Genomic DNA, 27,352 nt, shown 5'->3' with positions numbered 1-27,352 from the left:
TGAATAGTTTGTTTGAGTTTTTTCTCGGGTTTGAAAACTTAGTAACTAAACATTATTTCCTAGAGATTTTTTATTATTAATATTTATTTTATTAAAGATCTTAAGCAAGAAACGTAGAGTAAATTAAGCTATAATTCTCCAAAGATAATATATAATACTTACGAGAGAGCTTTAGAGTTTGGAAGTAATGCACCTCTACTTTTTTCTAGAGAAAAATATTCTACATCTCATTTAAAGCTTGTTAGAAACACACCAACAATAATATCGTGCACGGTAAAAAAATTGATCCCATGAATAAACCGCGATTCATAAGTATTCTTGAAAAATATAAACTAGATGCAAAAAATAATTACGATAATAAATTGATTCTACATCTGATTTTGCCAAAATTGATTTAGCAAAAGAAAAAACACTAGAATATATAGCAAGAAACTATTCAGCACCAAAACCTAAAACTAAATAGGAGTTTGAGTAGGACTTACTGCATCCCTTTGGAAGTAGCCTGTTTATTTGGGTCTAGGACAGATCAGACAACTTACACTTTTTTACTACCTCTACACCAGATTGTTGCAGTAGTTAGCTTTTAGCATGGTAGTTTTTGTTACAGTACTCATTTTTTTCTTCCACTGTAGTTTTGTTTATAGTACTGACTTTTGTACGTTTGTTTGCAGGAGCTCGAAGCTCTGTAGTTTGCACATGAGCTTTGGAGCTATTTAGAGAGCTTGTAGTTTAGTAGCTTAGTTTGAGTGGGAATTTGTTTGAGAGTTTATTTGAGTTTTAATTTGGGACAGTTGGACCATTGTACAAGAGCTGGTTTTTAGTGCAAATAATGATTTTATTTTTTCTCTATCCACTTTTTTATTGCATTTTATTCTAATTAATTCTTTAATTAATTAAAATAATTTTAATTCATTAATTAATTAACCAATTAATTAAATAAAACATTATTATGTTTTATTAATTAATAAATTAAATAAAAAGATATTTAAATTAATCAATCAATTAATTGATTAACAAATTGAGAAAATTTTTAAAACAATTTAATCTCTCAATTAAATTTATAGAAATTAAATTTTAGATTAATTCTATTATTTTAATTAATAAAAATTATTTTTATTTCTTTTATTCTCAATTTTACTCTCTCAAAAACTTTCCCAAAAATCTCTCCAATAGAATTTTTTTTTTTTTTAATTCGACAGCCATCCGACGTCTCCTCCCCGCAAGGGGAGGTTAAGACGGCACTTGCCGTTGAATCAACCCGCTCGGATTAATAATCAACAGTGCGAGGTCTTCGAATTCGGAATCATCCTGTCAGGATCTAAGATACAACTGCGCAGGGTCTTCAGATTAAAAATTCTACCGCCCTGATCAAAGATCAAGATGCAAGTTCTTCAAATTCAGAATCATCCTGCCAAGATCTAAGATACAACTGTGCGGGGTCTTTAGATTAAAATTTCTACCACCCGGATTAAAAATCACAGCGTGAGGTCTTGAAATCGAAGAATACGGACTTGGGTTGAAGAAGATGAAACTCGTCAGTTGGAAGCACACGAACAAGACCAAAATCAAACGTGAATAGGCAATTGGGTCACGGGATCGTGAGGGAGTGGATCAAAGCATGAACCGAACAATGGGCTAGGGACGATTTCACTCGGGTGTGTGCGAGGCAAGACTCGTGTGTGCAGGTGGAGTTCGGCAAGATCAGACCTGGGGGAGTTCGGTGGGATCAGGCCTAGGATTCGGCGGGATCATGCCTAGGGTTCAGTGGGATTGGGGCTGAGTTTGGCGGGATCGAGCAGGCGAAGTGGGATGTGCGGGCTCAGGAAGTTGCTTGGAAGCAAGAGTGGGCTGCTGTGTTCGGCTCTGCGTGCAACACAGAGAAAATGAGAGGGAGAGAGTAGAGGACTGAGGGAGACGTTCCCGCATGGATCTTGATCGAATCCCCCTCCCCCAACTACTCCTGCGTGTCGTTTTGAGGAAATGGCCAAGCGGTTGCGTGAGTGGGCCGGATTCTTGCATATGACTCTTTCGTTTCACGTTTGGGAGCAATGCCTCTCTCCGCTTTTTTTTTCCTTTTTTTTATTTCAACAATAATAACATAATTGCCTCAAGCATTCAAAGTTGTCAAGCTTTCTAGTGTTGTTGAATGAGGCTATAGAGCATGATACATACAGAATTTTATAATTCTCAAATCCTCACTTCATCTAGTCAGCTATTTTTGTCCGTCTCCACTTGTCAAGTGATCAATTATTGTTAAATTTCTGCATAATTTGCAGTTCGGTAATCCTCTAGCTCCCCAGCAAAAAGAAAAAAAAACCCGAGTCCAGTTGGTTGCAAAACAGTTGAATAAGTCCCACTTTCCACTTCTGGTGGTGAGGGGAGAATGTCTCTTCCAAAAACATTCTCTTCTTGTATATGGACGAGAAACTTTTTAAGAAAGTTGTTTGGCTCTCTTATTGAAGTATTATCACGTATGAGAAGGTTGCTACGTGGTATTACTGAAGTGGTATATTCAGCTTTGGTTGTTCGATTTGTTTCATTGAGTGGGGAAGTTTATCTACCAGAATTTTGATCTTTAGGGTACACTGGCCTGAGGCTAAATTAAAAAATCTCTTGTACGCCATTTCCACAATTGAAGTACACTCCTACAATTGCCTGCCAAACAGGCAGAAGTTTGTCTCCACTTCCACCATGTTTCACTTCAGCCTTCCACTTCCAGGACTTAAATGGAATATTAGATCAATTGTAAATTTGTCATTAAAAGGAACGTCATGTATCTAAAGAAGAAGTGGATTTCCAGTCAAAAGCTGATGATACTGGTCGTCTTTAGAGTAAACTGGTCTAAAGCTAAATTCAAATATCTCTTGCATGCCATTTCCACAATTGAATTAGCTTCCTACAATTGCCCTTCCGAACAGCCAAAAGTATCCCCACTTCCACCACGTTTTACTTCAGTCTTCCACTTCCAGGACTTAGTGGAATATTAGATCAATTGTAAATTTGTCATTAAAAGGAATGGACTCATAACACTAGCCTCATGCATCTAAAGAGGCAGTGGATTTCCGGTCAGATGCTGAGGACCTACTTTTCATAGAATGATGGCAGAAAATGATAATGAGATAGCATTAAGCCTTTTAACAAAATTTAAAATATATAGTTGATAACATAAATATAAGATCAAGTGGGTGTTAGTTAAGAGATTAAAAGAAGCACAATTTAGCAAGCAAGCCGAAGTGATCGAAAGCACACAAATAAGTCGAATTCAATCTATCCACTAATTTTTAAAACTGCAAAAACATCCTATGCACAGGCATGGTAAAAAAATTGTTTTCCAATATTTATCAGAAAATCATCTATATAAGCAATAATTCAACAGTAACAATTCAGAGTCAAATTTTAAAAGATTGAAAAACAAAAGAGATAAATTACCTGAAGTTCTTCAGGGCACCTTGTTGTTGCAGTTGATGGAAGGAAATTCTGCATGGGTTTATCTATTTGCATTTCTGTGGAAACAGTAGGAGGTTTGATCTCAGCTACCTCTGATTCTATTCCAGTAAAGTCCACTGCGATACTGGCCTCAAATTTGGATTGCTCATATACATCAAACGTTGGAAGAGAATCTTGTTGACTGGGAGCAGCAAGTGACTGGGAAGTTACGGCTGCTGTTCCTTCGATGTTCCCTGCAGATACAAAGTGGTAAAAAACATAAATAAGGATCAAGCACAGACAAACAACCTACCAGTAAGAAAACCTAAGGGTGCTTTCAAACACCAATTTAGTGATCTATCTCAGATGCACAAAGAAACTTGCTTTGATTCAAGTAACCATTTAATGCTAGCGCTAAAACTGAAGCAACTCTTGCCAGCATTAAATTTAGATCATATATCCCAACGATATTCAATAAAAAACGAATATAAGTGCTTGATTGCATGCAGTTGTCATAAAGAAGCTTTATGCAAGTGTATTCATGTTTTCGAATGGATGATCTACGCTATGCATTTTGATGTTGCACATGATGACTGCAATAGGAAAAAAAACAAGTACAAAAGTACAAACCTCAAGTACTTGGCCAAATAAATGCTCTAACAACCCATCATAAATAGCATGTGTAAAGTAAGAGACCTATTTAGCATAGCAAGAAAAGAAACTAAAACATACAATTATCAATTGAAAAAGCATCAAAAGTTCCATGAGTTCCCATTCCCTGTCTGGCACGCCGCTTGAACACACCAAAACACAAATTCAGACGGAAAAATAAAATAAAATGAGCAACACATCGAACATAGCTAAGATTTGTCTTGTTGGACAAACCAAAACAAATGCTCAGCCTCTTTGTCAAAAAGGGGAAAAATAGAAATTTTAAAACAACTTAGTGATCTGGATAATTCAACAAGCACAGCATTTAACTAGTCACTTGAATAAATCTTACTGTCAAGGTTGATCCAACAGGGTCCCAAGAAAAGTTGCAAGTTAAATATTGGAAGCATAAATTTGCAAATATAAATTATTAATGGACTAAATTAAAAAAAAAATTGCAATTCAAATTCAAATAATGAGGGCTGTAGTGGTGTCAATTTCGGGTCACGGGTCGAGTTTGGGTCTAACCTGAAACTGACCCGGCACAATTTGGGTCAACCCGAACCCAACCCTTTTTGCAAACGAGTCGGCTTTCTGGACCCGAACCCGACCCGCTTCGGGTCCAGGTCAACCCGACATGACCCGAATGACCCGGTGCCAACAAAAAACTGCTAGTTTTCGGGTCCAAAAATGGGTCAATCTCTGTTTTTCGGGTAAATCTCGGGTTGTCGGGTCAAAAACGGGTCAATTTCGGGTCAATTTCGGGTCAAAAGGTCAACCTGAACCCGACACGATTTTTGAAACGGATTGAATTGTTGAACCCGAACCCGACCCGTTTCGGATTTGTGTTGAGCCTAACCCAAAATTTTCGAGTCAGGTTTGAGTCGGGTTTTCGGGTCGTGTCAAATATTGACACACCTAGAGGGTTGTGGCCAACAAGAAAGGAGAGAGAAATCGAAGTAGAGGGAAAATTTAAAAAAAAAAAAAAAAACTCTCTAAAGTTCTCAAATTTCTACATAGCCAACCATACTTTTTAAAACAAATCAAGTGAATATTCCCTTAATCTAAATCATGGTTTCTAAAAGTTAAGGATGTGTCTTAAAGGATTCATATGATGATTGTTTGACAAGTTTTACATTAGCCATTGACTACCTAATGTAACCCCTCCACTTTTCTCATCTAGAGTTTGGTCATATAAAATGTCAGCTTTTCAATGACAAGGTTAGGAAAGTAGATGTATTAGATCCTACCTATATTAAGAAAGGCATGCAAAATTTAATTCTCTCTCTCTCTCTCCCCTCCCCACCCCCCACCCCACTCCATTTTAATATCATTCAAGAGTCAACCCAAAGCATAGGGCATGAGTTTCTAAAGCAACATTGCTGCCTCCTTCCTCTCTCCTCTCAGGTATATCTCATTGATCCTAGCCTTTTCCCAACTATTTAGGATCATCATTAGCAATCCATTTTTTCATTTGTTCTTATTGAGTTAATGCCTGAGATATTGAACATATTTTTAGCAAATAATTTTGAATAACTTTTATCTATGTAACCTTGGGCCTACCATTTTTCCTTTTTAATCTTCTAACACTAATTATATCAACCCATCTAAGTTCAATTTCAATTATATTAAATCAATAAATGTCACTCCAACCTTTATTCTAATATAGTCATTCCTTAATTTATTCATCTAAATTTTGAGAAACATGCATTTTAACATTCTTATTTTTATCATTCTTAGATACCAATGATTTTTTATAGCCTAACATTCGGATTTATACAAAATTACCAAGCTAATTGTGATGTTATGAAATATAAACATTTGTATCCTCTTATTACACAGAACTCCCGAGGCACTTGTCCATTTGAATTATTCAACCATAATTCATGAAGCTATATCATACTATATATGTGTGTACGTGCGTATTCTTTTATACAATATATCCAAGATACTTAAACCTATCACACATGTCTATCATCTTATCTTAATTAATATTAAACGATTAGCAGTTCATGAGTTGCATGTTATCATTCATCCCAAGTTGACTCAGATGATAGTATATCAAAGGAAGTATCCCTTCAACGTAAAAGCCAAAGTTTCTCTCAGACAGTAAAAGCCTAAGAGGACCGATATGGCTACTTATGGTTCAAAGGTTCAAGGAAATAAACCACTAAAGATGCAACATGTAGGATTGGTTGATTCATATTAAAGTTGGCTCGTAGGCACAGTGCATGGCCGAATGCAGCCGTATAAGTTGAAACATGATTGTATGTCATTTAAAAGGTAGTAGCATAACTAGTTTGATTATTCATGATGAGGTTAGGCTCATCTAAGGAGAATGCACTCTAAAACATATAAGGTAAAGGTTTTATATATATATATATAGGGCATTTGTGTCATAAGCCTTAATCCTCAAAGATTCATCCCTTGCAATGGAAGTTAGCATCCACATGGTAAAAAGTTGATTGTCAAATTCATAGGTTTCCTCAAGTAAAGATCCATGAGTTAGATCAAGCTGGAACACCTATAAAACATGACCTTAAGCATAGGGTAAAGTAGTGCCCACTTTTGTTAGTGTATAACTCACCTATGCAGATGAATTTCAACATTAGAAAGGTTGGGCCCTACTGCTTCGAATATAATGACCTAAACAAATGACAATTATGGGGTTATGACCTAATATAGAGATGTACATGAGTTTTATAGAGTTATGGCACAGCACAACAATGTGGGAATTTGTTAGACCGGTTCACTTGGAACCGGTCCAGAACCAGCCGGCCCAAGGGCCGCTGGTTTATAGGAGGCGGAAGTATTCCGCCTCCTCTGCCTGTTACGCTCAAAAGGAGCGGGCCCCACTAATTGAATGAAGGGGAAATTCAAACGGAGTGGGGAGAAGAGGTTTTGGGAGGGAATTTGTATTAGGAAGGTTTGGGTATTAAAGTGTATGAGGGAATTAGGGATTCTTCATGTTTTGATTGATTGAAATTAGGGTTTCTTGGAGGCTTGGGCTCTAGACCACCATGTCTAGAGATTTGGGAGAGACGATCCTCCTCTCGAATTGAGAATCTCTTGTATCTTGCTATTTTATTTATCATCTAGTGGAATCCAAGTTTCTTCTTGAGTTTTCTCTCAGTTTTCTCGCAATTTCTCGCTGTTTTTTTGTGTTTGGCTGCTGTCCTCTGCTGAAAACAGCAGTTTTTCTTCTCGTTTAACTTCAGATTTGGCTAGGAACTACTTGAAATCAAGTATTTCCTATCAAATTTGTTATCAAAGCTCTTTTTTGGGACCGTTGGGGGTTGATTTCCTGAGATTTCAAGCGGATTTTTTTTTGTTGTTCCGCGAAGAAGATCTTCGTGAATCCTTGAGAAAGAAACGATGGCAGGAAAGAAGGTTCTGAACGTCTTGGAAGGCGAAGTCGGCCAATTGAAAGCCGATTTGGAGGAAAGCATTCTCACTTTGGAAAAATCAAAATCATCCAACAATGGAAGGTTGGAGGGGAAGTTCACCGCAATGGAGGAAATGATGAAGAAATTTGAGATGAAAAACCAATCCGGCGACATCGGAAGTAAGAGAGACCCCGACGGCCATGGCAATGGTGAGGAATCGAACCCCTTGCGGAGGAGGAGAAATCGGAGGTGGAGATCCTAGAAGGAAGAGAAGACATGCCTCCTCTAGAGCTCTGTCGAGGGAAGAAGATGAGTATGGGATATGAACAGAAGGGGGCTGATTTTGGGTGGGAGGAGAGAGCGGATTCTCATCCGCCGAGCATGCTGAATTCGAAAGAAATTCAGCGTCGAGGGGGATTTTGAAGAAGAAGGGAGGAACGTCATCGTCGAGGTGCTGAATTTGAAGGTATTCAGCGTCGAGGTGATGATGTTGAAGGGAGGAGACGGTGAGTATGAAAGAGGGTTCGAGTATATTCGTCGGAGGGCGATTGGGATAATCTGGGGAGCGCCTCTTCTGAGAGGATTGGGAGGCTATGGAGATACCTGGAGATCCCAAGGTAAGGAAAATGAAGATGCCCGTTTTTGAGGGGGAAGACGGCCATGGATGGATATACACTAGGTGGAGCAATATCTTTGCGTCAATAGGGTGACCGGAAGAAGAGAATTGACAGCGGCGGGAAATGTGGCTTGGAGGGAAAGCCTTAGCCTGGTATCAATGATGTTGACAGACGGGAGCCCATCGAGCTGGGCGAGAGTTTAAAGAATGCTTACTAGAGCGTTTTCCGAACCGATAGGGAAGAGACTTCAATGAGCAAATTCTTTGCCTTACCCAGGAAGGCACAATGCAGATTACGGACAGATTTTGAAGTATCTTTGGCTAGTAGGCTGGATCATATCTCGGAGTCAGCCTGGAAGGGAATTTCATGAAGGGGCTGAAACCAGAGATAAGAATAGCAGTCAGAGGTTGGAGCCAAGGAGTCCTCGGCAAGGCCAATGGAGTTGGCCCAGTGGTGGAGAACCAGAAGAAGTCTGAAAGTGGGACTCGGGAAACTTTCAGGGGGGTCGTAACAGACGACGACCACATTCTTACCAGCAAAAAGGGGCAGGCCCCGGGAGCATAAAAGGAAGGCACCCAAGGAGAAGATGGGAGGAGGTAGGTACAGTTGGACAGTTCAAAAGCTGACTGAGAAAGAGCTGCAGGAGAAAAGGGCAAAAGGGGTGTGCTTCAGGTGTGATGAGAAGTACATGCCGGGGCATCGCATAGGTGCAAGGACCGATCTCTTCAGGTTCTCCTCTTTTGTGAAGATGAAGAAGACGAAGAGGGAGGTGGGAATGACCCCGAGGTGGAGGAGGAGGAGAAGTTGCATCTGGACGTAACAGAAGTCTCTTTGAACTTAGTAGTGGGACTCACTTCGAGCCACACTATGAAGGTGAAAGGTGAGATCTCTGATTATGAGGTTGTGGTGTTGATAGACAGTGGAGCAACATACAATTTCTTTTCCACCCAAATTGTGGATGTATTGGGGATGGAGCTAGTGGATACCTGAGGTTACGGGGTAATGATGGGCACCGAGAAGGTGGAGATGGGTCGAGGAGTCTGTCGAGGAGTAGTACTCAAGATTCAAGGGATCCATGTAAAGGAAGACTTCCTTCCCTTGGAATTGGGGAGTACGGATGTCATCCTTGGGATGAAGTGGTTGCAGACCTTGGGGGAAACCAAGATCAATTGGGGTACTCTGAGGATGAAGTTGGTGAAGGGAGGAAGGAAGAGGGTGATTCAAGGTGATGCGGGGCTGACCAAGGCGGGGGTTTCACTCAAATCCCTAATCAAGACAATTCAGGAGGAAGGGGAAGGCTATTTGGTGGAATTACACAGATTGGAGGGAGTGAGTTTGGAGGAAAGGGGGGACATACCTCTCTCTGTGCAGCCTTTGATCCAAGAATTTCATGAGGTTTTTCATCCCCCTCTAAGGTTGCCACCACCCAGGGAGCAGGAGCATGCCATCACATTGAAGGAGGGAGTGTCACGTGTCAGCGTGCGACCTTACCGATACCCTCAGTTTCAGAATGACGAAATAGAAAAGTTGATCAGAGAAATGCTGGAAGCAGGGATCATCAGGCCCAGTACCAGCCCGTTCTCTAGTCCTGTTCTATTGGTGAAGAAAAAAGATGGCAGCTGGCGGTTCTGTGTAGACTACCGCGCACTCAACAAGGAAACTGTACCTGATAGGTTTTCTATACTAGTGATTGACGAGCTGTTAGATGAATTGAGTGGAACTGTGATCTTCAGCAAGATCGACTTGAAATCAGAGTATCATCAGATTCGAATGAAGAAAAAAGATGTGCCCAAGACTGCTTTTAGAACTCATTAGGGCCACTATGAGTTCCTAGTGATGCCCTTTGTCCTCACCAAAGCTCCCGCCACGTTCCAGGCACTCATGAATAAGATCTTCAAACAGTATCTCAGGCGATTTGTTTTGGTATTCTTTGATGACATCCTAGTGTATAGCAGAACATAGGAGAAGCATTGGGGGCATTTAAGGAAGGTGCTAGAGGTTCTCCAGGAGAACCAGCTGCGGGCTAACTTGAAGAAGTGCTGCTTCGCATAAACCAGAGTGGAGTACTTGGGGCACGTGGTATCCAAGGAAGGGGTAGCAGCAGATCAGTCTAAAATTGAAGCTATGTTAAAGTGGCCACTGCCTAAAAATCTGAAGGAGTTGAGGGGATTCCTAGGACTTACAGGGTACTACAGAATATTTGTGAAGGGATACAGCGCTATAGCATGGCCACTCACGGAGCAGCTGAAGAAAGATGGGTTCCTATGGGGGGAGGCAGCCACGACAGCATTCGAGAAGTTAAAGAAAGCTATGACCACATTTTCGGTCTTAGCTCTGCCGGATTTTACTCAGGTCTTCATAGTTGAGACAGATGCATCGGGGTATGGATTAGGAGCGGTGTTGATGCAAAATCACAGGCTCATTACCTATTTCAGCCAGGTGTTGACTGCAAGAGCCCGGCTGAAGTCCGTCTATGAGAGGGAATTAATGGCAATCATTTTGGCCATCCAAAAGTGGCGCCCCTACTTACTCGGGAGACATTTCATCGTCAGGACCGACCAACGGAGCCTGAAATATTTGCTGGAACAACGCATGGTGACAGAGGAGCATCAGAGCTGGCTATCCAAACTGCTGGGCTATGACTTTGAAATTCAGTACAGGCCAGGGGTAGAGAATAAGGCGGCAGATGCCTTGTCCCGATGCATGGGGGAGCTGCAGACAGTGGCTGTATCAGTCCCAATGATGCTAGATTGGGAGGCCATCAAGGAGGAGAGTGCTAGGGACGAGGAACTAGGCAGGATCAGGACTGAGTTACTAGAGGGAGAGGGCAACCATCCAGGATACGCTGTGGAAGGGGAGAGATTGTTGTATCAGGGGAGATTCATGTTACCCAGAACATCAATTCACATTCCACAGTTGCTCCAGGAGTTGCATCGGACTTCAGTGGGAGGTCATTCAGGAGTTTTAAAGACCTACAGGAGACTGGCGGCAGAACTATACTGGAGAGGGATGCACAAGGATGTGGAAGAGATGGTATCCAGATGCGAAGTCTGCCAAAGGAATAAGTACCTAGCTATGTCACCCGAGGGGTTACTGCAGCCCTTGGCTTTACCAGGTCGAGTCTGGGAGGAGGTATCTATGGACTTCAGTGATGGGTTGCCCCGTTCTGAGGGATTCACTATGATATTGGTGGTAGTGGATAGATTGAGCAAATATGCTCGTTTCATTCCTCTACGCTATACATACACTGCAGTGACAGTAGCATCAGCATTCATCAGGGAGATAGTCAGATTACACGGGGTACCAGAAGTGATAGTCTCCGACAGGGACAAAGTATTCCTCAGCCATTTCTGGATATAGTTGTTTAGATTGCAGGGGACAGTGCTGAAAAGGAGTACCGCTTACCACCCACAGACGGATGGTCAAACAGAAGTAGTCAACCGGAGTTTGGAGACTTATCTAAGATGCTTTGTGTCGGAGACACCCAAGCTTTGGACCAAGTGGCTGTCCTGGGCGGAGTACTGATACAACACCTCGTTTCACTCGGCTGTACAGATGACTTCATTCAAGGTGTTGTATGGAAGAGACTCCCCTCACTTGGTGCATTTTGGGAGTAGCAGTACCCCAGTTTCTTCAGTGGAGGAGTATTTGGAGGAGAGGGATCGAGTGCTAGAGGAATTGAAAAGGCATTTACTGAGAGCTCAGCAAATTATGAAAAAACAAACGAATGGGCATAGGAAGGACATCCAGTTTGAAGTGGGAGAGAATGTGTTTTTGAAGCTCCGACTATAAAGGCAGAAGACTGTTGCTAACAAGAGGAATGAAAAGCTGGCTGCAGTGTATTTTGGGCCTTATGAAGTACTGGAGAAGTTTGGGGCAGTATCATATCGACTGAAATTACCACCCTCGGCAACCATACATCCAGTTTTTCATGTCTCGCAGTTGAGGAAGGCCATTGGTGACTACACAGCCAACCCCGAGCTGTCAGCGACACTTACGGAGGATGTAGAGGTGATTTTGGACACTCAGAGCTTGAGGGGGTCCGCCACAACGAAGATGGAACTAAGGAAGTGCTGATCAAGTGGAAGAGTCTTCCGGAGTACGAGGCCACGTGGGAGCCATACAAGAGGATAAAACATCAGTTTCCTGATTTTCACCTTGAGGACAAGCCGACAAGGTGATTCTTTGGGAGGGCGGTATTGTTAGAACAGTTCACTTGGAACCGATCCAGAACCAGCCGGCCCAAGGGCCGCTGGTTTATAGGAGGTGGAAGTATTCCGCCTCCTCTGCCTATTCCGCTCAAAAGGAGCGGGCACCACTAATTGAATGAAGGGGAAATTCAAACGGAGTGGGTAGAAGAGGTTTTGGGAGGGAATTTGTATTAGGAAGGTTTGGGTATTAAAGTGTATGAGGGAATTAGGGATTCTTCATGTTTTGATTGATTGAAATTAGAGTTTCTTGGAGGCTTGGGCTCTAGACCATCGTGTCTAGAGATTTGGGAGAGACGATCCTCCTCTCGAATTAAGGATCTCTTGTATCTAGCTATTTTATTTATCATCTAGTGGAATCCAAGTTTCTTCTTGAGTTTTCTCTCAGTTTTCTCGCAAGTTGTCACTGTTTTCCTGTGTTTGGCTGCTGTCCTCTGCTGAAAACAGCAGTTTTTCTTCTCGTTTAACTTCAGATTTGGCTAGGAACTACTTGAAATCAAGTATTTCCTATCAGAATTACGGGATTATGGCAATCTAAGGAAATCCACGAGAATTAAGGGGATATGGCCTAGCGAAGGATGGTTAACTATACATTTAATTCATGTAGAAAACACCTAGGATGATATTTACGTAAATCTTTGAAGGCCCGAATCAACTTTCTAACAAAGATAAGACTAATAACCTCTCAGTTAAAGGGAAAGCCTAATGATTGATTTTATAGTCTCACCCTATAGATGAGGTGGACCATATTAAAATATTCATTGAAAATGGACTTGAAGGCCTTATTGAAGTGAGCGGCCAAATATCCTGATGAATAGCATATCATTGGATCCTAAAGACTAAGAGTTGAGGGTTATTGCGCTACAATCTAAGATGCTCAAAAGTAGACTTACCATTTTAATATTCGAAGATCCTACGCAGGACTTACAGCCTATCGATTATAAGAACACTCAACTGTGGGTGTAGCAATCTCTCCCCATAGACGAGGTAGCCTTAGTTGCATGTATTGATTAAGTTCAAATTCATTACTAAGCTGATAAAAACTTATATCTCTTAATAAATGTTCGACAAGTGGAATTTACTACCCCAAGTATAAGGCAACCCTCCCTTATCACTCCAACATTTGAGGGGCTTATAAGTGGGACTCATAATCTAGGATCAAGAAAGGTTTATTGGCAGATTTTTCAACCTTATTAAAATAACGTTGAGGAGCTACAATGGATTGTGGGACGAGCAATTCTAATTGCTTGACTAGCTTAGGCCTATTTTGAATCAAGGCATTTCCAAATGAAAGGTCATGGCTGCTACTATTTGCAACTCTAGGCTTTTGAGAGTGTTTTTTGGATGGATAATTCTGAAGGTTGTGGAGTCTAGAGACAAAAATCCATGATCCATAAGTACTATCAGCATTGATTCACAATTATATCATCAAAATCAACAATCACATTAGCATATTGTTTGGTGTTGGACATCTCCATAACATCAGTAAGCGGTGTGAAAATTGCAATAACAGAAGGCGATGCATTTCCTGGAACAAAAGGGGTCAGCTAGACTAAGTTCAACGATTTGGTGAGCTGGAATATGGTGCTATCATGTCTGCCCGAGGATCTGCCAATAATGACGCCAAGCAAGACCAAGAGCTGCTATTTCGATAGTCCTTGATATGTATCTGTTGGATCATTTGAGTGTTGTTGTTGTGTTGGTCTGAAAGAAAAGTGATCCATTTTATGACCAATTAAACCATAATAAAAGGAAATGTTTAATATTCCTTCATACTCAATTGGCTGGCATAGCAGTGCAGTAGCAAGAATCCCGCAAAAATATATGGGAAACAGCATTAAAATTTGTTTTATCCGTGATTAATTTAAGAGGGCATAAGCATTTAGAACCAATAAGATTTAGCACGAACAAAGAGCCCACTAGGGGTGTCAAAACAGGTTGTCGAGACTGGTTCGGGTCCAACCTGAAATTGACCCACCCTTTTTCAACCCGAACCCGACCCGATTTGTGTTTCGGGTCGACTTTCATAACCTGAACCCGACACAGTTCTATTTTGAGTCAACCCGAAATTACCGAGAAGGTAGAGAAAATTTTAAAACAACTCTTATAATAAAATTTTGTTTCGGGGGCGCTGCCTCCGGAAACCCCCGCAGGGGCGCTGCCCCTTGACCCTGCGACCCGACCGGGCTGGTTGAACCCCGCCAAGGGGCAGTGCGCCCTGGGACCCCCGGCATAGGCACAACATATCTACACTTTTAATTAAAATTTTTCATGTTTCAAATTCATGTGGATTAATTTATGTCAATCCTTCGTAGGATAATGAGCTCTAGTGGTATAGGAATTGGGTCTACTGATGGTCCATCAGGGACCAATATTGAAGATAACAAACCTCTGTGGGGTTATGTAACAAAAATAGGTAAAACGTCAGAAGGGGGTGGCAATATTGCATTTAAATGCAATTTTTTAATGCCACATACAAATGATCATATTATAGAGTAAAAGCTCATTTGTTGAAGATTAGTGGTCATGGAATTAAAGTATGTCCGAATATAAGCTTATCACAAATGGCTAAATTGCAAAGAAAAATCAGTGAAGCTGAGCAAATGAGTAAAAAAGAGCTTCCAAAACATATTCCACTTCCAAGCACTCATGCTTCATATCCTTCATCATCTTTTTCAATTAGAAATGATGACAGTACTGTTAATAAGGGGCCTTTTCGGATGGAGGGATTTGAACTAAAAAGAAGAAAACATGTTGTAGATAGTGCTTTGGAGAAAGCATTTAATTTACAAATGAGAGAACAAGTAGATGGGGAAATAGCTAGAATGTTTTACTCAGCTGAACTTTCTTTTAACCTAGCAAGGAATCCACATTACAAGAATGTCTTTATCTATGCATGCAATAATAATCTTACAGGATATGTGCCACCTGGATATAATGTCATTAGAACGAAGTTGTTGTAAAAAGAGAGGGATAATATTGAGAAGTTGATCAAGCCTACTAGAGGAGTTTGGAAGGAAAAAAGAGTTACTTTGGTTTGTGATAGGTGAACAGATCCACAAAGAATACCACTTATCAACTTCATGTCTGTAACAGAGAGCTATCCTATGTTTATCAAAGCTGTAAATTGTGAAGGACGGTACAAGGATAAGTTCTTCATTTCTAATTTAATCAAAGAAGTTATCATGATGGTGGGGCCTTCAAACATCATCCAGGTCATTACTGATGATGCACCTATTTGTAGAGTTGCAGGTCTACTTGTAGAGCAAGTCTATCCTCATATTTTCTGAACACTATGTGTTGTGCATACGCTTAATCTTGCCTTGAAGAACATTTGTGCAACTAAGAATACTGAGGCAAACGAAATCACCTACAATGAATGTCATTGGATAACAGTGATTGCTGGAGATGCAGTTGTAATTAGGAATTTTATTATGAATCACTTAATGAGACTCTCTATATTCAATGATTTCTCTAATTTGAAGATGCTTGCAGTTAGGGCTGCAAGCGAACCAAACGTTCGACGAGCTACTCGTTGTTCGATTCGATTAAAGCTCGTTTGTGATCGTTTAATTAACTAAACAAACAAACTTAATCAATATTTTAAATACTCGATTCTTAAATAAACAAACTTGAACACTAATGCGTTCGGCTCATTTATGTTCGCGAACAACATCATTTGAAGTTCGCGAACAAGCTCGATATTAAGCTTGATAAGAAGCTCGATAAAAGCTTGATTCGTGTTCGATTTTGAACTCGTGAATAAGCTCAATAAAAATAATTAATATTTGACTATAAAAAATAAAAATAATTAATATTTGATTATATAATTAATAAATATAAATAATCATTGCCTTTGCTACATAGACAATTACTTTTATTATAAATGTGTTTGTTCATATATATGTTCATGAATGTGTCGGTTTGATAGTTAGAAAAAATTCGTTAAATATGTTCGTGAACAAGCTCGATAAGCACTAAACATGAACTGAACATGAACACTCATTAATTTAAATGAACCAAGCATGAACACAAACAATAAAGCTCGAACAAGCATGAATCAAACTTGAACAAGCTGATATTAAATGAACACAAGCATGAATACTCACATACTCGGCTCGGCTCGGCTCGGTTCGTTTGCAGCCCTACTTGCAGTTGTTGAAACTCGGTTTGTCTCAATTATAGTGATGTTGAGAATATTCAAAAAAAATAAAAATTGATCTTCAAGCTATGGTGATCTGTGACAAATGGTCATGTTATAGGAAAGATAATGTTGAAAAGGATAGATATATAAATGAGAATCTTTTAGATGATTTATGGTGGGATGAGATTGAATACATCATAAATTTCACAGATCCAATTTATGAAATGTTGAGAGTAGCTGATACATATAAGTCTTGTTTATATCTCATTTATGAGATGTGGGATTCAATGTTTGTCAAAGTAAAAGAAATTATATATAGACATGAGAGGAAGGCACTTCATGAAGACTCAAGATTCTGGGATGTTATTTATGTTATTCTAGAAGATAGGTGGAGCAAAAGTAATACATCTTTACATTGCTTGGCTCACTCATTAAATCCCATGTAAATTTCAATATTTTCCATTATTAATTCACAATTTGTTATTTAGTAATTTCAACATTTTTTCATTATTTCATTTTAATATTTTTTAAAAATATTCAACTAAAGAATGACTTCAAGAGGATCATCAAAGAGTTTCTTCACATAAAGATTTAGAAATTTCAAATATGAGAAAGACATGTTAGAATCGTTATTTTCCAAATGAGGATGAGAGAAGAAGTGTCAATATTGAGCTTGCTAAATTTTTTGATTATTTAGTGGACTTTGGTGACCAAGTCATTGCGTGATAGGTGGAGAATTGATCCGAAAATGTGGTGGATTATACATGAAGCTTCAGCACCTCTATTTCAAACAATCGTCATAAAATTGCTTGGTCAAGTTTCATCTTCATCTTGTTGTGAAAGAAATTGGAGCACATACTCGTTCATCCAATCAATAAAGAGATAAAAGTACTCCACAAAGGGCTAAAGATTTAGTTTATGTGCATACAAACCTTCGGCTTCTCTCAAGGAAAACTCCAACTTATATGGAATGAGACAACAGGAAGTGGGATGTAGCTGGAGATGAATTTGAATCTCTTGAAGATATGGGAATATTAGAAATTGCTAATCTTTCACTTGATGAGCCTAAACTAGAAGCTATGATATTTATTGAAGATGATATAGAAACTCAAAGACAAACCACTGAAGAAGTTAATCCTATCATTATTTCTATTGAATAGTTGAAATTTCATGTACTGGACAATTTATCTTGTTTTGTTGTTGTACTAGACATTTAAATATTTAATGATTACTTTTATTTTAATTTTTTTGTCATTTCAAATATTACACTTTGATTATTTTCTTAATTTTTATGTATTATTTATATATTATAATGACATATACGCGCCATATCCGTATCCTGTATTTTTAAGAATTGGCGTGTCCCGTATTGATATCGTGTCGTATCCGTATCATCATATCCGTATCGGTGCAACCTAGGTTATATGTAAATCAGATCATTGATTAAAAAAAGGGCATCTAATAAATCAAATTTCTCCACATGAACTAAAATAAAGGCTAAAAGCCTAAAAGATAATCCCTCAGCCGGACGACACAATTTTTCAAAACGTCAAGCTAAGAGAGCTCAGATCGTATGTGATCATATATGAATAAAAATCATTAAGGAATAAAGGATATGTAGTGATACTTAGTATTGACAATTTGACATCACCTAGGATTTCTCTCTTTTTTTTCTTTTCTTTTTTTTTTCTTTTTTTTTTCTTTTTTTTTCCTTTTTTTTCTTTTTTTTTCTCCCATCATCTAGGATTTGTTAATCGTGCAAACACAATCTAGGGTTTTTATTTGAGAAGCTCAAATAATAAAAACTTTGTGGAAACTCATAATAGAGACTAAAAATCTTGTCAAGCAATCATCCTATCATCCCATTATCATGAAATGAAAAAAGTTGTTGGTTGTCGATATATGCCGGCAAAATTTGAAGCCTAAGGAGGAATACCTAACAACAAGAGGAGAAAAGGAGACTTGAATTTGTCGCCGGTCGTCGAAGCTTAATTTCTTGGGAAATTGAGCCGACAACAAGCACTCAAACACAAAGAATGTAGACGGGAACAAGGGCAAGGGCATGGAGCTAAATAGAGAAGAGGAAAGCCAAAAGTTGTAAGACGAAACACGCGCAGTCTTAACCCTAAGTCCTTAATATTAATGAAGAAATCGGGTTAAACTCGGGTCAATATCGGGTTGTCAGGTTGACTCGAACATGACCCGAAACTAAAATCGGGTCAGATATTCGAACTCTAACCCGACCCGTATGCTAACCGGGTCGACCCAAACCCGAAATTTTTAGGCCGGATCCGGTTCGGGTTTTCAGGTCTTGTCAAATATTGACATCCTTAGCGCCAACAAAAATAACTCTGCCCAGAATTTAAAATTAAAAAAATAATAATAATACTAGGAGTGTCTAATGTTGTACGTTCTGTTAGACCGGTCCACTGGACCGGTCCAGCCGGTCCAGGCGGGACCGGTTCACGGGCGAATATCGCGAAACAGGCGATTTGTTCGCCTGGGCGGAGGCCGCGCGCACCGCGTGCCTTGCGGGAGCCGAATAGGAAGCTTTTTTGGGGAAATTAAGAGGGGAATTTGAATGTAGGGATTGTTTAGGGATTTCCTTTTGTTTTGTATGCATTAAATAGTAGATTTTCCGAGGGTTTGATCATCTTGAATTTGGCTGAAATTTGAGATCTCTTAGATTTAGGTTTTCTTTGGGCTCTAGCGGCGTCTAGAGATTTGGGAGAGATCGATCCTCCTCTCGAATTGAGGATCAATTGTATATTTGCTGTTTTATTCATCTACTAGTGAAATACAAGAGTTTTTCTTCGTTTTTTCTCAGATTTATCGTGTAAAACTCCTGTTTTTCTCTGTTTTTGGGCTGTTTCCTGTTGTGGACAGCAATAAATTTGCTGCAATTTACTGATTTTGGCTAGGAACACTTGTGAATCCAAGTGTTTCCTATCACGTTCATTCTCCTCAATGGTCAGTTCAACAAATATGAGCTTATGTATTATGGAAATGTGTACATCGTATTTCCATAATGAACAAACATAAAAGCTATCTAAGTATCATATGAACACTTGGCAGAATGGTTTATCCAAAATCCTTAAATAATAATATCAAAAAACCAAAAGCCTCTGCCTGAACCTCACTAAAACCAGGAAAAAGAGAATCCAAATAGATTGGGCAATTACATGATGTCTCTAGTACTTACCATCAGAAACATGAAGTTCGGCCCCAAAGATGACACGTCCATAAACCTCAATCTCCAACATCTACAAAATACCAAGAAAATAGAGCATTTTTCAGATACAGTAAGTATAGCCAAAGAATCAAGACTATGATGATGAGACCATGGAAAGAGAACTTCCAGGTCCAAACAGCATTTCCTAATTGAAATTACAAATGTATTAAAAAAAAGGTACCTCGGCTTCAGGAGACATTGCCGTTTCATCTTGAGCGTAGTCCACAATAACCAGCGCGCTTCTTCTGGCTATATGACCATCGGGATATTCCAGCACAGCAGACGGAGGGACTGGAGCAGCGGGAGGAGAAGGAGACGTCAGGCTTAATGGAGAAGAAAGCTGCGACCGAGACGCTGGCGGCTGTGGCGTGGGAGTTTGATGCGGAAATGGACTCCTTAGGGTTTTGATCTCGGCACCTTCAAGAGCTTGAAGCAGAGAGGGAGAGTTGAAGGGTTGAGGGGATTTGTCTGGAACGTGCTGCGGTGGTTGGTTGCTCTTGTTCTGGTTGTCCTTCAGATTCTCGTCGCTATCTTCGACGTCGTCGTTTTCCACCGGGGCACTGGCGGCAGTTTTTTCCTCCTCCGCAGCGACAGCAGCTTCTTCCTCCTCCTCATCGTCTCCATACATCGATAGAAGGGCTATGCCTTCAGTTTCCGCTGCCATGGCCGACGCTCGCCGGAGAACAGCAGGTTTGATCCAATTTTCCCCGCGAAGTTGCAAAACTCTCATAGGCGCGCCACGGGCTTCTACGAGGGATGTTTACCTACGAGCAAAGACTTTACAGAAAGTTTGTACGATGGATCGCCGTTCATTAAATCATAAACACGAATCTTCATATAAGATGGATTCCGCTGCCTGTTTATGGATCGCAACTGTGGAAACCGATTGAGCATTATCGGTTTCGATCTTGCAAACAAGATATTTGATATTTAGAGTGTTATTTATTGGGATAATTCAGTAAATTTTTATATTCGATTATTACTTATTAGTCTCCCCAATATTTATTATTTCGTAAATATGTATATTTTATGCATAATATTTTTGAATATATTATACAGATACGGTGCTATAAAATTTATGGCATTAAAGATTAGGTTTACATCTAAGTTTATAATAGTTTTCATGTATAATCAAGATACAGAGATTTGCATAAAAAAGATATAGGTTTTTTACATTTAAAAATTAAAAAAAAACAGTAGGTCTAACCCACTTGAAGACATTTAGAGCAATGAGTAATTGATTACAATGATTTGCCCTAATGAGTAAGGAGGATAGGATCACAATGTAATAGTTTAGACTTTGCAGGGTTATTTCTACTAATGATGGTTACGAGCATCATCTTTGATTGGCAAAACTTAGTGGACGTCAAGTGATAAGTAGCAATGGGTGTGAAGCATTGGTGTTGGTCGACATCAGGTATTGGCTGGCAAGTAATGCTAGACATCGAGAGTTAGTGTTGTGTCAAAATGACAATCAGACAAATGATGATAATCTCATAATCATCATTAAGCGCAAGAATATTCTCAATGTGATGTTATCTTGCCAATAGAGAATATTTGGTGACCTAGAATGTGAGAACAAAAAAAAAATTAAATTTCTATTTAAACTAAAGCACAGCGGTGCTAAAATTTTCCATTGCTCTAGGCCACTAACAACATTTTTAAATATATTAAATTATAAAATTCTTTAGCACCCAACCCATTTCGCCCCTCACCGTTGTGACTTGCTCGGGAAGGAAGAGGGGAGAAAGATAGGAAGGAAAAGAAAGGGAGGAGAGATAAGATTGTTCGAGGCTTTTTAGTTTGTTGATTTTATTCAAAGATTTATCATAATCGTTGTAAGTAATTCAAATCTCATTTTAGTTTTTAATAATTTTGAGTTTGGCGGATTTCTTCTTTCCTAAATCGATACAAATACATTTCTTCTGATTCATTGAGTTCTTACTGTGTAACCTTTCGTATATGATAGATGTGTATTGTACAGACATTTTGATTGTAATATTATTGCATTTTATAGGGTAAATTAGGAGTTATAATTTTGTAAGCTCTAGATTAATATGTGATTTTTGTGCATTTTTATAAATATTTCATTTCATGGTGTATTTCATATAAATGGATGTGACAATTACAATAAAAGCAAAGCGGGCAGGCTGTTAACAGTATAATTAATATCGGTTGGCTCTTAAAACGTTAATACCCTGCACATGAGAGTGGTCTGATGAACTTTCTTTTAAAGATGGATTGCAGTGTTATACCAGTTGTAGTATGTAATTGATGACTGGTTATACCGACAGACAAAGTGTGACGACTCTTTACTGATTTAATGAAGCTGTATATAATGATAATTGATTAATTGAATGAGCGATAATTGATATAATTGATGATCAATTGGGAAGTAGTTGTGGCAGTGGCGGAGCCAGAAACTTTTCATAGAGGCCTTTTTTTTAATCTCCTCAACATTTTTCATTCGGGCAAATGAACTATGGGTGGTATTTATATAATATTAAAGTTTTAGGTGTTAAATATGTAAATAGAATAGTATTAAGTGGTATGTATGTAAATCTCCCTTGATATAATTGATGATCAATTGGGAAGTAGTTGTGGCAGTGGAGGAGCCAGAAACTTTTCATAGAGGCCTTTTTTTTAATCTCCTCAACATTTTTCATTCGGGATTGGGATCGATATTAGAAGTTTTTATAAAATTTGTTTAAAAAATAAAGTATTAAATATAAGATGAAATACATTTACAATTTATATCGCTTACTCTTCATATTTTGAAAAAAAATGAATAATAACATCATTGTCAATAAAATCTAAAATTTCTTTTTAAATATAAGTGATTAAAGTATCGTTCATCCACTGATATTCAATTTGATTGCGTAATCGATTTTTTATGACATTCATTATAGGAAATGCTCTTTCAACTGCTACTATTATAATTAGTTGTACTAATGACAGATTTAATAACCTAAAAATAAGGGGATATAGTATTTCCTTTATATTATGAACTATTTTTTCAACAAGACTTGTTATATCTTTTAACAATGAAAATTGAACATCAAACCACATATCCATAATATAAGTTTTCAGCTGATTATAAAAAATCCTCAAATCGGAAGGAATGAAATCACTTGGATATAAGTCTGTCATTTCAATTAACTTCTCTTTGTTGAATGCATAGAACAAATTTGATGAATTCAAATAAGTAATACATAAAAGTAGTCCAATATTAACCTCAATGAAATGATTATTCAACTCTTGAAGTTGCATATCAAGTAATGTGTAGAATACATCAACTTGGTAATGATGTAAATTTGTCATTTCTTGAAGTCCACGTCAAAGTTTTCCACAAACAATCTATTTATCACCTAAATTTGGAGTGATAATTTTTTGTTCAACACAAAAAAGTCATATTTTTAATGAATTCATCACATTTTTTATCTCTCATGTCTTGTAATCTAATTTTTTTAAAAAATATGGCATTCACAATGTCCTGATCTTTTCTTTGCAAAGCTTCTGATAGTTTAACAATGATTCAAAAAATGTCTTTTATTAAATGCAAACTAAAAAAGAAGTCAAAGGATTGCATTGAATCTAATAATGCGTAAGCCTCTCCTCTATGTTCTGAGCTAACGCCATCTTTCAAAATTATTTTAAGCACATTAATAACTGAGGAGAATATTGTGATCAATCTAATCAATGACTCATAATGAGAACCCCGTCTTGTTTCACCAGCACGACTTAAAAATATTTTTTGATTTAATCTTCGTCCAACGAATACCTCACCATTTTGTAGTGCATTTAATGTCATCTCACATTGTTTATCTCTTATTTGATCATGATTTTGCATGAAACACCAATAATATTCATCATATTTGAAATGATAGTAAACAACAATGCAATCTAAACATGATTTTTTTTTTTTGCAACTATAACAAATGCTAACTTAAGTAGGTGTGAGAAATAGTGAATATAATCTAGCTGAAGTTTCAGGAACATATATAATATCAAAAAAATGTTCAATAATTTGGCCTTTTTGACATATCGTATAATGACATCCATTTGTTTTTTCATAGAAATATCACGAGTTTCATCATAATAGAAAAGCAACTATCACCAACTTCTTATTTTATATGGTTGGTAATTGCAATGAAAATAGCTCTATAAATATCTTTTTGAATCTCAAGGGTAATTAATTTCAAATTTTTAAGAGCATTCTTTAGTATGACATTACTTATATATTCATTATATTTAGCTAAAAATTGAAGCAGCTCAAGATAATTTTCTTGATTTTTGGAATTAAAACTCTTGATCTTTATGTCCCCAAAAAACTAAATCTTATCTTAGTAGGAATTTCACACAATCAATAAAAGAATTTAAGCAGACACGGTATGCATTTGTAGCTCGATCAGACTGCACATGAAAGATAAAGTTAATATGTTGATCTTGTTTCATTAAATCTGCATAATTTTGTCTTGTATTATTATGAACACTATTAGGTCATCTTACATGAAGATAAAATTTATCAGGATTTTTTTTCAATTCGAGAATCCATTTCTGCGAAATATCTCGTCATCTTCTTTTTCTCTTCCTTCAACTCAAAAAAGATAACAATACAAACAATATACTTTATTTTTCTGAATAATATACTATAATCAGCTGAAGTATCTACCAAACCACCATGGATTACTTACTTTTAAGGAAGTCAAGATTGTGATCGAGGTTGACATGGTCCTTTTTGCAAATATGATATTCAAATTTGATCACAATTGTTAAAACTAAATTCAAAAATATTTATACATTTCATGATCTTATTGAAGATTATCTAGATCCGTATCGTGTTTTTTGATGATTCACCTATTGCTAGATTTCTTTTAATTTTTTTGTTCATCATTATTATTTTTTGAATCCCCTATTAGTGTTGATTGTGAGGATTTCTTAAAATACTTCTTCATAATCTTTATACAAATTCAAACAACCTAAAATAAATAAAACTTATATAATATAAACTATAAAACAACAAAATTTATAAAGTAAAAAATATGCAAATAAAGCTACAAACTCAACAAAAGTTATAAACAAATGTTATAAACATAACTTATATTAACTCAGCAAACTTATAAATTAAAAAACAATAGAACAAAACTAAAATAAAATATGCAAACAAAAGAGTTTTGAATGTAAACAGCATAGTCAGCAATGTGTAGAAATCGATTTGAGAAAACATGTTTGCAAATTGCAATCAAGAATACATTGCTTCTGATTTTCATCACTTTCCCCAAATCTGAAATTTGTAGAATACAAAAATATATATAATGCAAACTCAAGAAGAAGGGTGACGTGACAACTATGCGAAACAGAAGAAGGGCGAAGCAAAACACGCGAAGCAGAAGAAGGGCAATGCGAGGACTAATGAGGGATGGACGGTGGGTGGAACAATTGGAGGAGGCAAGGGCAGGCCGCAGGGGCAACGCTACGTGAAGACTCCGTTTTAGAAAGCAATAAAAAAGTCATCTCAAACGAAGCCTAAGATTTCATGTGCGGCTCGACTCACGAGAGGCAAAAGCTTCGGTGAAGCCGAAGAATATTAGGGCAATGAAGAAAACGAACATGATTAAATCATGAATTTTTTTGTCGGGGGGAAAGGCACGTGCCACCGCGGGCCCTTCCCCTTATATCTGCCGTTGAGTTTGGATAAAAGATGATGAAAATGTCACAATAAAATTGGATATCTTGTCGTGCTAAATTATATACTGATGCATGCATACATTGATAACACTGATTTCATTAACATATATATTAATAACATTGATAATAGTTGATGCATAAATAGTATATGAACAGATGGTGCATATAAATAGATAAGATAGATATAATTAATAATATTAAATTTTGTAGGTCATAATTTCTTTACTGATTTATTGTTTTATGATTTATTAATTATTATACATTTTATTGTTTGCTAGATTAAGTGTAATGATACTCTTCCTTTATTATTAATTATTTTGAGTTTTATTGATTATATTTGATTATTATTTATTATTGATTATATTGACTGGACTAAACATGTTATATATATTCTTTAGTCCTTGTTTAAAGCTTTAGTGAGCTTTTTGTCCACTATGTGGATTTTAATGATTTCAGGTTGGGGAAGAATCATATTAATTTCATGGCTATTGTATATTGACTTTGGAAGAGTGAATATAGTGAAATAGTTTGATATATATGATTATTAGATGCTTTCATTAGATATTTATCAATTTATATTAATAATTTATAGAAACTCTGGTAAATGATTAAAACGATAAATAGATAATTATTCTAAATTTGATATTGGGCATGATAAAGAAAATGAAATTGAGAATGTTTTCTATGTAACAAACTAACAACAAAGATGGTCAATTAGAGGTTCCAAATGAAGGGTAAGAGATTTTGTGATATCTTACAATCCAAGACTTACTTGTTCGAAATAACATGATTAAAGCTTCATTTTGAACGTTTTTTTTTAACTAAAATATTATATATATATATATTGCTCTTCCTCATGTGGGTGAAGGATCATGTCATTTTTATTTTATTATGCTATTTCAAATTAGGTGAAGTAAATATTAAAATCAAACTTATTTGTCCTACCCGCAACTAGTGCAAGGATGAATTTATTCATATAATCACTCGTGTTAGCAGCATTTAGTGTCACGTACGCTTCATATCAAACCAAGAATAATTATAATTGTTTAATCACTTAAATAGTCAACTAGAGCTTCTATGAATTAATCAATAAATCACTCCAACTGAATTTCCTAAAATCATAGACATTATAATATTACACTATCAAAATTATATACAATAGTTAGGAATAGGATATCAGTATAGTCACTAATCTATCAATAGCTCTTGACTATAAAAGAATAAAAATACATAAAATATAAAAAGGAAATTTTGAGGATCTATGATAACCTCACTTCACATGGTTCTGATCCCCTCTTTTACATGAAATTATTAAAATTCAAATGATGAGCTAAAAAGCATGAGTTGGGAATTTGTCGAGAGAAGGAGCTGCGTCCATGGGAGGAACGGGTGGTGTTAGATTGCGAGAATCACCCACGAGTTGAACCAGTGCAACTGGAAAATAAGGCTATGGCGTTTGAATGTTGTATGGCGTCTTTGAGATGTTCATTGTGGAGGTTTATTTTCTTGTTGCATAGGAGGGAGTAGAGAACGTCTATACTAATTGGGTTAAGAGAGGTTCATATGGCCATTTTGAACCGATTGTAGGCAGAGGGAAGACCTTTTAAGATGTATAATATGATGTCTTCGGTATCAATGTGTGAGCCTATAGCGGCTATATTGTCGACCATAATTTTGAAACGTGCTAGGTATTATTGCATTGAGCAATCTCTCATCTGGATTTGATAAAAAAATCTCATTTTTTGAGCTGAATGACACAAGACCCATTTGTAGGTTATAATCTCTGCTCAAGGGTTATCCAAATTTTGTGAGCTGTGGAGAGGGCGATGACATAGGGAAGAACTGAGGGGATATGGTGGAGAATAAATCAGAGATTAAATTGCAATCAATTAATCACCATAGATTGTAAGCTTCAGTAGAGGTATCAGATGGGCATGGATTAGTTCGAGTAAGATGGCCTTCGAAGCCATTGGTGGACAAATGCTGGTGGAGTTAGAGAC

The 27,352-nt window shown here is 37.5% G+C and overlaps 1 protein-coding gene across 1 annotated transcript in view; it reads right to left on the bottom strand.

Annotated features, from left to right (window-relative positions):
* LOC110109086 overlaps window positions 1–20,462 on the bottom strand; it is a 44,208-nt gene extending 23,746 nt beyond the window's left edge. Inside the window, exons 1-3 of the mRNA XM_020839989.2 lie at window positions 19,846–20,462; window positions 19,635–19,695; window positions 3,430–3,680 (exon numbers count right to left, since the gene is read on the bottom strand). Coding sequence (XP_020695648.1) covers window positions 3,430–3,680; window positions 19,635–19,695; window positions 19,846–20,394 — 861 coding nt within the window. The 5' untranslated portion in view covers window positions 20,395–20,462. The remainder of the gene's footprint in view (window positions 1–3,429; window positions 3,681–19,634; window positions 19,696–19,845) is intronic.
* Between the last annotated feature and the right edge of the window lie 6,890 nt (window positions 20,463–27,352).

Source organism: Dendrobium catenatum, unplaced genomic scaffold (assembly GCF_001605985.2).
Source record: "Dendrobium catenatum unplaced genomic scaffold, ASM160598v2 original_scaffold_117410, whole genome shotgun sequence".
Taxonomy (NCBI): Eukaryota; Viridiplantae; Streptophyta; class Magnoliopsida; order Asparagales; family Orchidaceae; genus Dendrobium; species Dendrobium catenatum.
The sequence above is the reverse complement of the archived record's forward strand: the minus strand, read 5'-3'. Positions and strand labels throughout refer to the sequence as shown.